The sequence below is a fragment of the Carassius auratus genome, chromosome 27 (assembly GCF_003368295.1).
Source record: "Carassius auratus strain Wakin chromosome 27, ASM336829v1, whole genome shotgun sequence".
Lineage (NCBI taxonomy): Eukaryota > Metazoa > Chordata > Actinopteri > Cypriniformes > Cyprinidae > Carassius > Carassius auratus.
The window spans coordinates 13,993,857-14,010,104 of NC_039269.1; the positions used below are offsets into that span (position 1 = coordinate 13,993,857).

A 16,248-nucleotide genomic window follows, 5' to 3' on the forward strand; every position below is an offset into this window, starting at 1 on the left:
ATCGGCTATCAAACTGCTCCGTTATCCCATCTCAGCACTGCATTTCCCGCTCGCCCGTGCTCTCAAAGGATGATGTGAGCCCGTAGGTTAAAAAAAAAAAAAAAAAAAAAAAAAAAAAAAATTCACTGGACAAGCGAGATGACCGTAGTGCCGACTACATGACCTAGCAATATTTAAATATAGTACTTATACTTAATACCAGTGTATCAGTACGTCCGAAAGTATATATTTTTTGATTATTGGTGATTCCATAGGCTCTTTTCGTGCACCTGCATGGTCAAAATGGTAAATAGTAAGCTCAGAAAGTATAAAGAATCTTTCTCTTACTCCACCCATGCACGATTACATCGTCGATATGTACCATCGATCTCACGTGCTGACAATGACCACATTGCCGATACATGGCACCTATTTGGGGTACACTGGCACAGGAAATCCAATTTATTTTTGCACTCTTAATTTCGGATACTATGACTGCACCAAGATTTTTCGGACTCATTATCGGAAGCAGCTCATTGGATTTGCTAAACAATTATTCAAGTAAGCCTCACAGCGTCTACCCTCGTAGACAAATAAATCTTTAGTATCGAACTCCCTGCCAGGCCCTGCAAGAGGGCTCCCGGTTGAACCAACCTTTGCCTTCTCCATCCAACTATCAGCAAAGCTTACTCGTTTGACATCGCAAGTATTACAATCCTGCCAGATGCTTTCCCACTTAATCAATCTTGGACTTTCCATCCGACCACCAGCGAAGCTTACCCGATTAACCCCTTACTAGTAACCCCCCTTTTTTGGCATGGAGACCGAAATTACATACCCAAAATAAAAAGGTTTCTGCTCATGATTCTTTCTGACTAGATAAATAATCAACCTTTGTTCACAAAGCTGACACTTTAAAGTTTACTGTTCAGGAATCAGAATCACTCAGACTGTTATGATAATAGAGATATATAAGCTCAAACATAAAAACAAAATAAAAATATTAAAAACATATGTTTTAAATGTATTTAAAAAAATGTTGATGTAGGAAATGAGTTTGAAAACACAGTGTAGCTAAGGCCACAAGTCTTCCAAGACTTCATAAAAATTTCATAATCGAATCTGTAAAACTGTGAATTTTATGAAATATTTTCTAAGGCCATGTCATGTGTGTTTTTAGAGAAGGCTAATCAGATTGATTTATGGCCCTTGTCATCTCTGTAAGATCTCACATGTAAACTTTCCTGTGCTCTTTGTGTATGTTTCACTGTTGAAAACTGCCCGAATCATGATTGTATTGTTCTCACCAAACGGTTCTTTCACACCTCCGCCAAGTATGACACATTATCCGCATTATTCTTTTATCATTATTCTTTTGTTTTTATTCCACCTTTATTAGCCTTGATTGTGGTTTTTCAGGCTTTACAAAGCAACAAAGCAGCGATCTCACTTCAGTCTCTCTTTGCATTTAGCCCTTATTTATCAAAAGTCTTACTATAAAAATACAACAAAACATTTTCTTACGACCTTACGTGAATTATTGAGACAAAAATGCATTATGAAGAAGAAAAGCACCTGCTATTAGTAGCATTGGTGCTAACGTTAGCATCAAGCTACATCTGACAATTTATGAAATTATTAGTACACTTTTACTCAAAACTCACTTTAAACCCCGATCGAGTGTTTATAATAACTTCCTTTAGCGATCAGGGGTGGAATTTGGTCGTTTACTGTTGTAAAAATATGTTATTTGTAGCCTTTTTCATCGCTGCACAAGTTAGCATTTCCGATGTACATTTTCGATTTTTTTTATAAAAACGCCCCAGATCTCAAGAAATTCTCATACCAAGCTTTACTATCGTAATCGCGGCTTTATTATTCGGATATTTTGTGTGTACAGAGGTGTTTCAGTGTTGTTTTGGCCAGATAACTACCAGGAAGTGTGCAGGAAGCATGTGACACGATGGGGCGGTGTCCAGATATGAAACTCTAAGATTGATGTTTGAAAGACCCAATCAGAGTCTGAGTCACACACCGCACGAGCTGTGACTACTGCACGCACACAGAGATCGCTGGGAGAGGCTGTTTATCATCTGATCGCGTAAATCCGTGGAAAATGAATAGAAATGACGATTCTGTCTGAAGAAATATGAAGTAAACATCAGTAAATATATCCATATATCTCCGCAGATATGCATCTTTGGTCTGTAAATCCTTATTGACGCTGTTCAGTGAGTCTATGTGAACACAAATAAACCGCTCTTGACGTGACTTTATATGAGTGAGTTGTGAATTTCTATTCAAAATGTGGCATAATACGGATTTATTATTTTGCACTCCTGACATAAATCACTAAATATCTGTCACTGCAACAATGTTTTATCAAAATATTGGTCAAATATCGAAGCTTGAGTCTTTAAACTTTCCATTGATGCACAGTTTGTCCAGATGAAGTAAGACAGTGATGTTTAATGTGCTGTGAAAGTGAAACAATAATAAACTGGGGCCGTCAGCGATGTTTGCACGCAAAGGGGTTAAAATAGGCCGATTAACCAAAAAAAAAAAAAAAAAAAAAACGACATTTACCTATCGAACACCAATGAGTACATTGCAGCCCAAACAAATTTTCCCTTCGATGGCAAGATGTACCCATCCAATACCGCAAGTTACGCTTTCGCCGAACACTAACGAGCTCTTCGCAGATAAAACAATCTCAATTTTCCCTCCGATGGCTGGAGAGACTACCCATCTGGTGTCGCAATTTTAATAAATATAATAAATAAAAATAAAAATAAATATAGAAAATAAATAAATAAATGATAAATAAAAAGACACCGGATGCTGGCCATAGCCTCCCGACCAGATAACCTTACCTTTTTCAATCCTATGGCCGGCAAGGCTTCTCTCTTCGATGCCAAGAGCTTAAGCACTCCCATCGGATGCTGACGAGAGCCTCCTGGCCAGACAACCTCACCTTTTCCATTCTGCGGCCAGCAAGGCTTACCCGTTCGTTGCCAGGAGCTCACACTCCCTTCGGACGTAGGTGAAAGCCCCCGGCTACCTGCTTTTCCATTTCTGTCTTTCGTACGGAGAAGTTTACCCGCCCAATGAATGGAGTCAAGGCTCCCATTGAACGTAGGCGAGAGCTTCCCGGCTAGACAACCTTACCTTTTCCGTCCTTTGGCCAGCGAGGCTTAACCGTTCTATCCGGGAGCTAAGCTCCTGTCGGACGAAGGTAAGAGCCTCCCGGCCGGACAACCTTTTCCGTCCTTCAGCCAGAGAGGTTTACCCGTTCGATTCCTGGAGCTAAGCTCCTATCGGACGTCGGTCCGAGCCTCCTGGCTAGACAACCTGACCTTTTCCACCCTTGGCCAGCGAGGCTTACCCGTCCGATGTGAGTGCTCCCATCGGACGCCGGCGACAGCCTCCTGGCCAGCCAACCACGACCCTACTGTGTGTTTCAGGTTACTAACCTACAAGCAAGCTGCTTAAATACTGCAAGTACCTAACACACAATAAACTCTCCTTCCTTCCTATGGTCACCAAGGCTAAACCGTCTCTTGCCAGGAGTAGCAAACTCCCTTAAACGCCGACGACAGCCTAACGACCACGCAAACGTACCTTTTCCAACCTACGGCCTGCGAGGCTCACCCAGTTTGTCCCCGCCGGACGCTGGCAAGAGCCTCCTGGCCACCTATCGTTACCTTTTCTGTCCGCCATCCGGAGAGGCTTACCCGTTCGATGCGCGTGCTCCCTTCGGACGCCGGCGAGAGCCTCCCGGTTAGACAACCTTACCTTTTCCTTTTCTATGGTCAGCGAGGCTTACCCGTTCGATGTGTGTGCTCCCTTCGGACGCTGGCGAGAGCCTCCTGGTCAGACTTGCTTTACGTTTCCACCCTACGGTCGGCGAGGCTTACCCGTTCGATGTGTGTGCTCCCTTCGAACGTCGGCAACAGTCTCTCGGCCACACAACTTACCTTTCCATTTGACGGTAGGCGAGGCTTAACCGTCCGACGCCACGAGTCTCGTCCTCTCGCCAAATCCTGCAAAAAAAAAAAAAAAAAAAAAAAAAAAAAAAAAAAAAAGCTACCCTCAGCTACTCTCACATCTTTTAACCCCGTCTGGCGAGGCTTACCCGTTCGATGTTCTGAGTTTGAGGCCCCATCGGATGCTGCGAGAGTCCTCCCAGTCGGGTTTTCCTTTCCAACCCTCCCCGTCCGCCGAGGCTTACCCGTCTGTCGCGTGCGCTCCCTTCAGACGTCTGGCGAGAGTCTCCCGGACGGGCCTATGCTTGCCAGCCGCAAGTGAATCTCATCCAGCCGATGCCGTGAGTCGGGATCTCCCTTCGGATGTTGCCAGAGTCCTCCTTGTCGGCTGGCCCAAAAGCTTTTTATCTGCCTAACCGAGAGGACCCAGACGTCCGTCATCCTGAGTCTCAATCTCCTGTCGGAGGCTTCATGGGCCCTCTCGGTCAGCGTTAGGCCCTTCACCCACTGAATAGCAGGGGCTATCAGCCAGTAGGGCCCGTACGCCGACACCGTGACCTATTCCGGTCGAGGCAACTCGGGTCCTCCCGGTCGGGCACCACAACCACGCCGCTCCTCCTCATCGGCCGGCAGGGCTCACCGATCCAACGCCAAAAAACTCCAGTTGAGCATCGGCCCGAGCCCTACCGACCGGGCGCCAACAACCACGTAGTTCACTAGCTGCAGCTGGTAGGGCCTACTCTCTCAACGCCCAAGTCGCTCCCTCCGGAGTACGTAGGCCCTTCCAGCCTGCCAACGAGATAACTTCTCAGAAACCAAATCAGCCCCCGCCAGTACTCTGCTTTTTGGGGGGCATTCTTTAAACTGGCGGCTGTCCTCCTGTACATTTGCCTTTTTGGGGGGTACTCTAGCTTCGGGCAATTCCCGAGCTCGGAGCCCTTCCCCGGACAGCACGCCAAATACGCATACCATACCTCAGCTAATTATATGTAAGCGTGAACTAGTGAAATGTAATTATCTATGAAGATTCGGGAGGAGCGCGTCAGATACTTAGCCTAATCATCACAGGTGGACCACAATCAAGTAATCAATCCCACAGTATAAATATCGCTGACTTACCTCTATCCATTGACGGTTTATCAGCATCCCTCCTCCACCCCATCTCCTCACTTCAAGTTCACTTTACAATATACGGGGAAGGGGGGGTACTCTAGCTTCGGGCAATTCCCGAGCTCGGAGCCCTTCCCCGGACAGCACGCCAAATACGCATACCATACCTCAGCTAATTATATGTAAGCGTGAACTAGTGAATTTCATCTTAGAATCTGCTGTTAACGGTACAACTATCTGGTTTCATGATTACACTAATAAATAATATGATAACAAATACCAGTTTGCAACATCAAGCAGTCTAACAGTTTTTTGTACAGCGGACACTGGAAGAAAGGCATTCAAGTTAATGGTTACTTGTTTGTACATTAAGAATAAAGTGCAAAAGGAGTGCAGTAAAAGGTCAAATGTGCACTACAAACCAGTGTGTTCATAAATAAAGGTGGCATAAAATGCAAAAATCATTTTTATAAGGTGTTTTAACTGTTCAGGTGTGTGGCTGCAGTGTGTGAAAACAACCAGCCTATGATGGTAAAAATCCACTCACTCAATGTTTTATAATTCCAAAAACTCATACACCGTTGTGACGAGTGGGGCGGGGCTGAGGGACGTGGGAGGAGCGAGGCCGGTGGAGTGATTGTAGATGAGCTACACCTGTTTGACCCACCGGTCTCGAGGCCCACGGAGGAGATGGAAGGATATAAAATTGGAGCGATGACAGTGAAGGACGAGAGAGGACCAGGCCTGGGCTTTTAATTTATGTTTGCTTTTTATTTGCACGCATCAGTCGTCCGTGAGGGGCTGTTGTGCTGTTTTGTGTTTATTTTGTGATTATTAAAGTTTCTGAGTGAGAAGCTGCGGTCCGCCATTACTGTTCTCTTGCTTTAGCTGTTGGAGGTACAATGTCAGCACAATTGTTGGGTTTAGGGATGCACCAATGAATATAGGAGTCTCCATAGACCCCTGAGGACACGGTTGTTAAAGGTACAGGTTGTAGGACCTGCCACTAGAGGCAGAACATTAGAGATATTGTTACACAGTAAATTTAACAGTGTTGATTTTCCAGTGTTACTATAAAGTGTTAAAATAAAGTGTTGGATCAACACTGAACAGAATGGGTCTAACACCAGAAGTGTCAGGTTTCAAATAAGAGTTGGTGTTACTTTACATAGTTGCAGACGTCAACTCTCATTCAGAGTTAATCAGGCCACACCTCCATTAACGTGCAGACAGACGTCAATTTTAATTGAAACAGACCACATGCGGACGCCATTTTACTTCGCTGGAAGCGTGGTGGTAAGTCTTTCAATTTAATGTTATATTACAGATACAGACTGTAAATGTATTCTAATTTATAATTTGTATATAATCATTATAATTCAATCACAGATAATTATAATAATGATTGAGAAAGCCAACGAGCTCTGAAATTTGCTTCATCCTATGTCATGCCCCTTTATCAACGAATTAAAGCTTTGAATATAACTTCACGTTAGTAGTTTCGTCTGTCATTTCGTGTGTCGCACACAGCAGTCATTTTTATTGATTAAACTCTGATCGTGTTCTTTTCAAAATGAGTCTATAAAGTCTCGCGCGCGCGCGCCATTTTACAGGTGAACTGTGGCACATGGAATTTCTGCAGTCCGCTAACGTTAATAGAAAATGTATATATCAATATGGTTCTTGGCTTAAAAAAGATTGTTCAGATCGTTAACCATGCTTCTGGGACCTTCATGGTTTTGAACTGTGGTAACTTGATACGTTTTATGTCGATGTTTGAGCAGCGTTATATGATTTGTGTTTTTATACAGTCTATGGTCAGACGTGGTTAACGTTAGTTTATTTATTTTAGTGAATTAAAGTACTCAATTACATTTTAAGGATTTTAATATATTGCTGTCTCATTTCGGAGGCTGCGTCCTGGTCGCATTTGAAGGCTGCATACGTCATCGGGGAAGTCTCATTTGAGAAAAGTGGACAATGTCGACAATTAAAACCAATTTACCACAGATATTTTTATGTAAAATGTATCGGCAATAACAAGGTTTGACCATTGGGGCGCTGTACGTAGCGTAAAACTGTATTGCAAGTCTTTCCGGATACAATAGATGAAGAAACCGCGCGCTTATTTAGACTGCTCGAGGAGGAGAGTTTGAAAGTTTGCACGGAGACGAAAATGGTATCATTTCTCAAAAGTTCCCGTTTTGTCTTGTTAATGAGGGGTTATAACGGATAAAAAGTTAACCTATTTCGATTTAATTGGTATCTTTGCCGTTTTGATAAATTATTAAAGTTGTCTTGATATTTTTATTTTTTTACAATCTTGTTTCAAATTGAGTCTGTGTTTGTAGCAAACCAGTAAGATGTGTTTCTTCCTCTACAAGCCAGGAGTTCAGGTGCTTAATTACAATGATTGTCAAAGCACAATTTCGGAATAGGAAGAAATTCATAAAAATCTCAGAGGCGTGCTTTGATTTATTTCTAGCAGAGGGTGAGTGATATTTAATATCATAATAATTTAATCTATATGTTTTTTTATAGCTTTGTCAAATTATAAATAAAACTTGACTAAAATTGGTAAATATTTTGTTTTGCAGTGAAAGAGAAGTTCTCAATTCCAGACGACCTTGCTGTTACAGTTACAGATGAAACTGGTACAGAGGTGGATAAAGATGTGTTTCCTGATCTAATGTCCACCAGTGGGTTGGTTTTAGTCATAAATGAGTTGACTGACATGGGTGAGTGAAAACAGGACCTGCTGAATGATCTGTATCCCAATTTATGAATGAGTACTGGTAGTGTTTTAATATCTTCAGTGTTCAAATGGCAAGGATCATATTGAGTCTTTTTATTTCAACAACCAATGTTCTGGATTAAAAAATTCTCATTATTAGTTTTTTTTTTAATTCAGTATTAATATATACTAACATGACATCTATTAACCTCAGTTTTAACATTAACAGGATCTTCCACACCTCAGTCTTCAGTAAGCTTGGATACAGATACACTGTCTCTAACTTCAAAAAGCAGTGAAGAGAGTGACTGGTTTAGTCCAAAACGATTCAGAAAGGATGAAGATGATGATGTGGCATCACAACGAGCACAGGCCAGAGATGTGAGTCCCAGTAGCATTACACAGACACTGGGTGTTTTACTCATCATGATATTCAGTTTCTTTAAGGTTTTTTTTTTTGTAATCCCCATATATAATGGTAATATTTTTTAGATCAGGGTCATATTTAAGGGTAATTTAGATATTACTGCACTATCTTCTCTCATAATAGTATCTGTTAATAATACTCTCTTTTTTTATAGCTGATAAAACAAATTCTACAGACAAGACCAGGTGGAGGAAATGTGCTTAAGGAGTATGAAGATACAGGCACAATTAGTGATGACACAAGGAAAGTGATGGTGAACATCTTAGTTGCACACATGATGGAGACAGAAGGGTAATTCTAAAAATATAATTCGCTCTTGCATTATTCAGTTTGTTAGTGATTTTGATGCTCTATAGATTGTGAAGTAGATAGATGTAGTTGGGTGATACAAATTTGTGCAAATTGTCCAAAAAAAATTCTATTTTTTTTTTTCCCTTAAAGTTAGTTTAATTAAATGTTCTTAAACATTTCCTATCAGCGTAAAGTAACATTGTGTTCCAATTCTTCAGAAGGGTCCCACATCGACTTACCAAACAGAAGTATGGATTGGGAATTATCACCTTATTTCCCTCACTCAGAGATCCCCAAGGAAGGACTGGATATGTAAGTCATTATCACTGATCGGACATTCAATATTTTGTGCTCAGTTGGAAATGTCTAAAGATGTTTTTATTTTTTATTAAGGGTTAAATTAAGAATTTGTGTCATTTCAACAGGAACATTTCTATGATGGCCAAAAAAACACTGGATTCTTGTCATGGCGCCTCAAGACAGTACAAAGGGGGACAAGACCTTCTGGAAATAAGGAAGATCCAAAAACAGAAGAAAAGGAAGGTCCTTTGCTTGACAGACAGCTATGTTACCAAGAACATCAGCTAGATAATGATCAAAGTGTAGAGGCCATCTCTTTGATGAATCATACAAGTGAACGTGAGGTCATCATGCAGAAGATGAAGGCAACGTTTGAATACAGACAGCGCCTTGTCCATGATCCAGAGGGATCCACCACCATTCTCTCTGTTTTTCCTCGGTTCCTGGACACTAAAGGATTGGTATGGATTTTCTTTCATTTTTTACTTAAATTTAAATGTTAGTATCAGAGAACTGTCAAATGGTCTGCATTGTTGAAACTGGCCACATTATTGTAATCACAATATATTGTAATTGATTTGTGTTTTCTTCAAACTGCTTCAGATTCTTCAGGACTTCACACTCCTCTTTGGGTCAGAAACTGCTTCCAGACTTTTGGAAAGGTGGCCGACAGTTTTCAAAGCAAAGGTTATCAGACTAGGAGAAACCTTGACTCCCACTCCACTGCTGAAAAGATTACTGGCATCTGCCAAACAGAGCAAAGAAATCAGCGAGGCACAGGATTCCCCAGGTGAAACTTCCAATGACTTTGCAGTAAAATCATACTATACATACTCATTTTTGTGTAGACATTTAACAAAGTTACTTTTTTTTCCAGAGTGGGACAGTGATATATCATCCTTCCTTCTACTTTTGCATCTCCTATCACCCCAGGCTTCAGGAAGAAAGAAAATCCAAAGGATCAGTATTTCACAGGCTATTGACCATCTGGTGGTGTTTCACAAAGTAGGTATCTGGCACACTGGTGCCAAAATACAAGGCCTATAAGTGTTACACTTTGAATTGAATATTTATTTATTTTTTACTATTAGATAAACTGTAAAATGATAAATGTAAAATTAATCTAAATATGATCTAAACTAAAATTGTTGTTTGTGCATGTACGGTTTTGATTTGGAGTGCTTCCTGGTCTTTATGATGTGCAATTAAGCTAAAAAGTCTCAAATAAATGTTAACTGATAAAGCTGTACTTAATAATTTATCATTATTATTCAAAGACGTAATTTTTTCCCGCATTTAGGCATGCAGGAGCATACAGGAACACCTTGAGCTGGAAGAGAATCGTCAGCCATACATTCTTGCCTCAGGGAGCAGCAAGGAAGCCATCAGTCACTACTTCATTGTGGTGGATAAAAAGCTCATCCCCTGTCAAGAATCCTCTTCACTGGCTGCCATTGATGAACTCTTCAAGGTTCATTTTGTTTTCAGTCTCAGTTATGATCCTCCACTCAAAAATTTGTACACTTTTCTCCAGACTACAGTGTACAAAATTGATGTTGGCACCACAAGTGAGAGCCCGAGAGTAAAGGAGCTTAGAGCTAAGTTTTTGAATGATGTTTAGATGCTATGTCTGTAAATCACTGTTTGCTACAATAGCTAAATTAATTCGACACCTAAAACTTGTACATGGTTTATATCCTGGTAAGAAATTTGGTCTGGTTTGTGATCAGGATGGTTGTTCCTTGCAATTTAAAAGTTATGAAGGGTTTAGAAAACATTTAACTAGATTTCATTTGAGGGCTGTAGCATCAAGCAGTGAAACTGTATCTTTACAAAATCAGCAAGCTCCAGATCTCAATGAAGCAGTATCACTTGTTGTGTCTGACACAGAGCAAAGATTACATGATGCGAGTTTGCTTGAGTGTTCTTCTGATTCAAGGGATAGTTCGAGGGAAAGGTGTGCATCAATAATAGCCAAATTACAGGGCAATGGTGTTGCAAACAGTGTAATCATGTCAGTTGTTGAAAGCATGGAGGATTTTGTTAATGATTTCCATACAAGTTTAAGGGAAAATGTTTTAAATGTTGTGCCTGTTGACAGCACAAGTAGAAGTTCAGTTGAAGAAGTTTTTAATGGTTTTAATAATCCATTCTCTGATTTTAATACAGATACAAAATGGAGAAAATATTTCAGTGAGAAATGGGGGGTTGTTGAACCTATTGAAATACACTTAGGTGTAAGATACGATTCAAGAAGAAATAAAATCTCTGGGATGTATGAACAGACAACAGTTAATGACACTTTCATATATATCCCTCTTCTGAAGACTCTTGAGTTCATTTTTAGGAATGATAAAGTGTGTAATCTTATCCAAGAGGAACGGCAAAGTGACATGTATTGCGATTTTTGTGATGGACAGTATTACAAAAAACATCCTTTGTACTCCATCCACAGCAATGCACTTCAGATCCAAATTTACTATGACGATTTTGAAACCGCGAACCCATTAGGATCTAAAGCAGGAGTTCATAAACTTGGCTGTTTATATTTTGTACTTCGTAACCTGCCAGCACACATTAACTCTTCCTTAATGAACATACATCTAATTTCTTTGTTCCATTCTGAAGATGGAAAAAAGTATGGCATGGACAAAATACTTGGCCCATTGGTTGATGATGTGAAAGTACTTGAGAAGAAGGGATTGATGGTGTCATTTTCTGAGGAGCCCATCTTTGGTACTATTTCGCAAATTACCGGTGATAACCTAGGTCTAAATAGTATTCTTGGTTATGTTGAATCTTTTTCTGCAAAACATTACTGCAGACTCTGTCTCACTGACAAGGTGTTAGCACAGGAAGTATTTAGTGAGGATGATCCACGGATGATATTGCGTAATAGAAATCTAAATGAGGAGCATTACAAGTATCTTGCTGACAACCCTAATGAAAACTCATGTTATGGTGTTAAAAGAAATTCTATACTCAATACCTTGACTTACTTTAATGTATCTGATAACTTTGTGCTGGATATTATGCATGATATCCTGGAGGGAGTTGCACAGTATGAAGTGAAACTGCTTTTTGAATATATGAGTTGCAATCTAATTTCTGGTGATTCCATTCCTCAAAGATTGTATGCCTTCAACTATGGCTTTTTAGAAAGAAATAACCGGCCAACCAAGGTCAACCTTCAACAAGCAGGAAACAACATTGGTCTCAATGCAAGTCAGACATGGTGTCTCATTAAGAACATCCCTCTCATATTTGGAGATGTAGTCCCAGTGGGAGATAAGCACTGGCATTTGATGTTGCTGCTCTTACATATTGTTAATATTATCTTTTCTCCTTGCATCTCTGAAGGAATGATAATATTTTTGAAGCATCTGATAAAAGAGCATCATCAGTTGTTTAAGGATTTGTATCCTAGGAATCTAATTCCAAAACACCACCTTATGATTCACTACCCTGAATGCATCAGACAAATTGGCCCATTGATTCATGTATGGACCATGAGGTATGAGGCAAAACACAGGTTTTTTAAGAAAAATCTAAAAAATTTCAAAAACCTGACCAAATCGCTTGCAAAAAAACACCAGCTAGCCATTGCCTATCACTGGGAGTCATGTACTATCAGGGGTATTGAGTCTGGGCCTGTTTCAAATGAGCTGTTGTCTGACCTTGAAAACTCAGATTTTATTTCAGAGCAACTCCAGATTGATATCTCTAGCGAGGTAATGGTCACACCGTGGGTAAAGTGTCAAGGTATTGAGTATCGCAGTGGTCTTGTTGTTTTCTTAGAATTTGTTGATGATGCACCTGTTTTTGGAAAGATTGTTAAAATTTTTATTAAGGATGGAATTTATTTTTTGGTATCGTGTATGGAATCAGAGTTTATTGAACACCTTCATGCTTTCAGTGTTGTTGAACAAGAGCATTGTCTTGTACTCAAAAAACCTGAGGAATTGATGTACTACAAGCCATTTGATTTACAAATGTCCTATGGCAATGACCATCTTTTTTACATTGTCGTGGACTGTTATTTGTAATAATTTCATGGCATTTATGGTTTCTTGCTCTGTGCTGAAATAAAGTTTTGAAACCTTGACAGTGACGTTTTCTTCATAGTGATTTTCTAGTTTATTTTAGTTTTTAGGTTTTTTTTTTAGTAGGTAATACAGAACCATAAATAACTCCCGAAAAAGTGTTCTATCAACACCAGGATGGTGTAAATTTTGACCCTTTTATACACCGAGTATATTGTGATTTTCATTTTTTAAAGGTGTCATGTCAACACCGGAATAGTGTAGAATTTTAACTCTGTCAGTGTTTGCTACAAAGCTACACCCAGCTCTGTAACAGTGTTGTTTTTATCTGCATCGGTGTTGATATTTCACTCTCTTAGTGTTCACATTTTAACACTGTATTGGTGTTGCATGAGGCAACACTTTTGAAAGTGTTAAATTAACACTTTGTGGGTGGTTCTCATATATACACTTTCAAAGTGTTGAAAATAACTCCTATGGTGTTGTTTACCGGATTTCAAATTTACTGTGTATTAATCATCTGGACAAAATATTGTTATTAATCAGCTGGACAAAATATATAGCCTAGTGGTTTTTGGATATTTTACTGCAAATATCTTACAAATTGTACCTTTAACTTTCATTTTTGAAGAAAATGTCCCTGAAATACCCCTATTCGGAAAAGTCCAATACGTGTGTGCTAACATTTTACACCGGACTTGACTGCCTCACAAATGAGGGTCACTAGAAGGGAGGCGGGAGCACCAGCTCATTTTCATTTAAAAGGGACATGCACATAAACAGAGCATTTTGGCCCATACCCTTAAACATCTTCAAATATGACAATGCATGCACTGTCTTTGATTGAAATGATGTAGAAAAATAACATTGAAGCTAACCAGAGGGAAGAAAAAAAAAGAGGTCTCTTAACCATTTCAAATATTTCTCTAAGACAGAAATAAAGTTACCTTAAGATTAAATGGAAACTTTTGCTTGAGTCTCCTGCTTCGCAAACATTCTCACAATTTCTTCTTTAAAGCTTTAGAAAAGATCTCAACAACTTTACACAAGTTGCTCAGATTTTTCTCCTGCACAAAAACTCGAGAGCTCTCCTATTTGTCTCCTCTAAATTTCAGAAAATTTAAATAAATACATTTAAATTTCTAAAAAATCATTTCTCCAGAAGTGCCTCAATATGAGCTCAAACATTTATTCCATATAATATTTATTAATAATCAAATTAGTCAATTAATCATCAAGATTGAGTCATAAGCCATTTATGTGCCTTTCAACAAAGAAAGCTCCAGGTTTACATTTTCTGTAGATCAGTTTTGATTCAGGCATCAGTACATTACTATGCCCATCAACAAATTATGTGCCTAACTACATAAACATTGTCCTATAGAAAGTAACATGATCCTTATTCCTGCATAATTTCTCTCTCAGTATAGCCTGACTTGATGCACACTTTGTTCTTGAGATCCCTTCTAAAGCATTAAAGGAGACAAATATGAGACCTCCAAATTATTTAGCTTTAAAGAGAGAAATCTAAGCACAGTGTGTGATGTTCTTGAGATCTCTAATCTAAACTTTGGAGGAAACATATGTGAGAGATCCAGAGTGTCTAGCTGAGGAGAAAAATCTGAGCACAGTGTGTGATGTTGTTGAGATCTATTCTAAAGCTATAACGGAGACAAATGTCAGAGATCCTGAGTCACTAGCTAAGGAGAAAAATCTGAGCTCAGTGTGCGATGCTGTTGAGATCTTGTTTGAAACTTTGGAGGAGACAAATGTAACACACTGGTTTTTTTTTTAACAAACTTATTTAGAGAAGGTGCTTAAGTTTTGAGCCATGTATTATATCTATGAATTAGGCTACTACTATTACTATCTTGTACCCTGCAATAAAGATTTATTTATTTTATGAGTATCAGCCAAACATTTTGTCCAAAAAAAAAAAAAATCCTGATTTCTAAATATCGGCATCAACATCGGCCAGAAACAAAAAACATTATTATATGAATAGAATAATCCAGGCCAATATTTGACCTTGTTGAAATGCCTGAACTGACCAATCAACATCAAGTACTCCATAGAGCATATATGTTCTCTTTTACAAAAAGAAAGAAAAGACAAAAGCAACAATACATTAAACGGATCTGGATTTTGGATTTCCTTGACAACTTAGAATTTGGCAAGAATTCATGTGACTCTATCGGCATTTCCCTCTGTGTGAACAAAAAAGGACAAGCGGGCAAATTCGTAGCCCTCGTCAATCCAAAAAACCTCAGAGAGGACTCTCGTCAGCCTTTCAAAGGCCTTTCATCCAGTGCTGTTATTCAAGGACCATTGTTATTGTCCTCCACTGCATTTCATGAAACACTTCCTGCTTACTAAATGGCATTCTCGCTCTAAGACAAAGCTGAATAAAGCGCTGATGTTCAGAAAAATGGGCCACGCTAGAGCATGGTGCGCTATGTAGAGTGGCGTTTAGCTTTAGAAATATTGCTAGAGAGCAACAAAAGATTCTAATTTCCCTGTGGCGTCGCAGAGAGTTTTCTTTTGTTTATGATGGATTGGCATCTCAGAGCGGCAGGACAGCGTTTGAATTATTAATAGTGGAAAACACATCAAATAATTGCTGTAATGTGTCATATTAAGCTCTGAGTGTTCCCAAAAACAAGTTTGCCCTTCTTATTTCAATGAGACTATCTGGGCATTCAGAGCCTCAGAACTCTCCGCTGAGCAACTAACACGATACATTTTGAAATTTCAATTTGTATGCGGTGACATTGTCATGCAGAGAATGCAGATGCATCTAAGGGAGTCGTGGATACCCAGGAGTTTTTACTGGGTACATGCTTGAGTGTTCGGACTGTCAGGACCGATTTGAATCATGCTTCATTGTTAAAATTTAAACAGTGCCAGAATTTCATTAGAATTTGAATTGTCCTGGAATAACTGTGAAATAAGGTGCTGAGAAGATGGCTTGACACCCGATGTTCAAGGCATTTTTTTTTTTTTTTGCATATGTAAAGCTCAATTAATTACAAGAAAATGACCAAGTTTGCCTTTGAAAAATAAAACCAAGATTACAAAATAAAACTATGATTACAAACTTCCCTGTGCAATCGGTTCATTAACCTCTTAATAAGACGCTGATATATTTAAATGAGAAAGTTAGACTGTGAAATACCAAAAAGGATCTAATGGGAGGGAAAAAATGACAGCTAAACCCTCTTGACCTTTCACTCAGCCCATTAAAACGGACTGCCAGCACCTGCCCGGTAATTAATGTGCAAATGTGACTGTGTCCGTCGCCTGCACCCCTCCCCCCTCGACTCATTCTCTGACTGCACCAGCCCTCTATTTTCCTCCCTCACTTTCTCTCAATTAGGC

At 39.5% G+C, this 16,248-nt stretch overlaps 2 protein-coding genes across 3 annotated transcripts; both read left to right on the plus strand.

Annotated features, from left to right (window-relative positions):
• Nucleotides 1-6,116: 6,116 nt before the first annotated feature.
• Nucleotides 6,117-12,934, plus strand: LOC113045573 (uncharacterized). The gene is made up of 10 exons (XM_026206005.1): nt 6,117-6,371; nt 7,460-7,566; nt 7,673-7,813; nt 8,039-8,190; nt 8,391-8,527; nt 8,746-8,839; nt 8,953-9,288; nt 9,431-9,617; nt 9,705-9,832; nt 10,128-12,934. Exons 2-10 carry the CDS (start codon nt 7,485-7,487, stop codon nt 10,446-10,448), a joined length of 1,578 nt encoding a protein of 525 aa, XP_026061790.1. The 5' UTR covers nt 6,117-6,371; nt 7,460-7,484; the 3' UTR covers nt 10,449-12,934.
• Nucleotides 10,807-12,938, plus strand: LOC113045572 (uncharacterized). 2 transcript variants are annotated; one of them, XM_026206003.1, is made up of 2 exons: nt 10,807-11,277; nt 11,560-12,938. In XM_026206003.1, exons 1-2 carry the CDS (start codon nt 10,840-10,842, stop codon nt 12,871-12,873), a joined length of 1,752 nt encoding a protein of 583 aa, XP_026061788.1. In that variant the 5' UTR covers nt 10,807-10,839; the 3' UTR covers nt 12,874-12,938. The 2 variants fall into 2 exon arrangements, with proteins under 2 accessions (XP_026061788.1, XP_026061789.1); XM_026206004.1 differs by having other exon boundaries at nt 10,807-11,272; nt 11,555-12,938.
• Nucleotides 12,939-16,248: the final 3,310 nt, after the last annotated feature.

What these genes read in the sequence shown, in the direction of transcription:
- LOC113045573 (XM_026206005.1), top strand. Translation starts at nt 7,485, where the DNA reads ATGATTGTCAAAGCACAATTTCGGAATAGGAAGAAATTCATAAAAATC. An exon ending in AACGAGCACAGGCCAGAGAT is followed by an intron (nt 8,191 to 8,390) that starts GTGAGTCCCAGT and finishes CTTTTTTTATAG; the next exon opens with CTGATAAAACAAATTCTACA. An exon ending in CCCAAGGAAGGACTGGATAT is followed by an intron (nt 8,840 to 8,952) that starts GTAAGTCATTAT and finishes TCATTTCAACAG; the next exon opens with GAACATTTCTATGATGGCCA.
- LOC113045572 (XM_026206003.1), top strand. Translation starts at nt 10,840, where the DNA reads ATGTCAGTTGTTGAAAGCATGGAGGATTTTGTTAATGATTTCCATACA. An exon ending in AACATCCTTTGTACTCCATC is followed by an intron (nt 11,278 to 11,559) that starts CACAGCAATGCA and finishes GAGGAGCCCATC; the next exon opens with TTTGGTACTATTTCGCAAAT.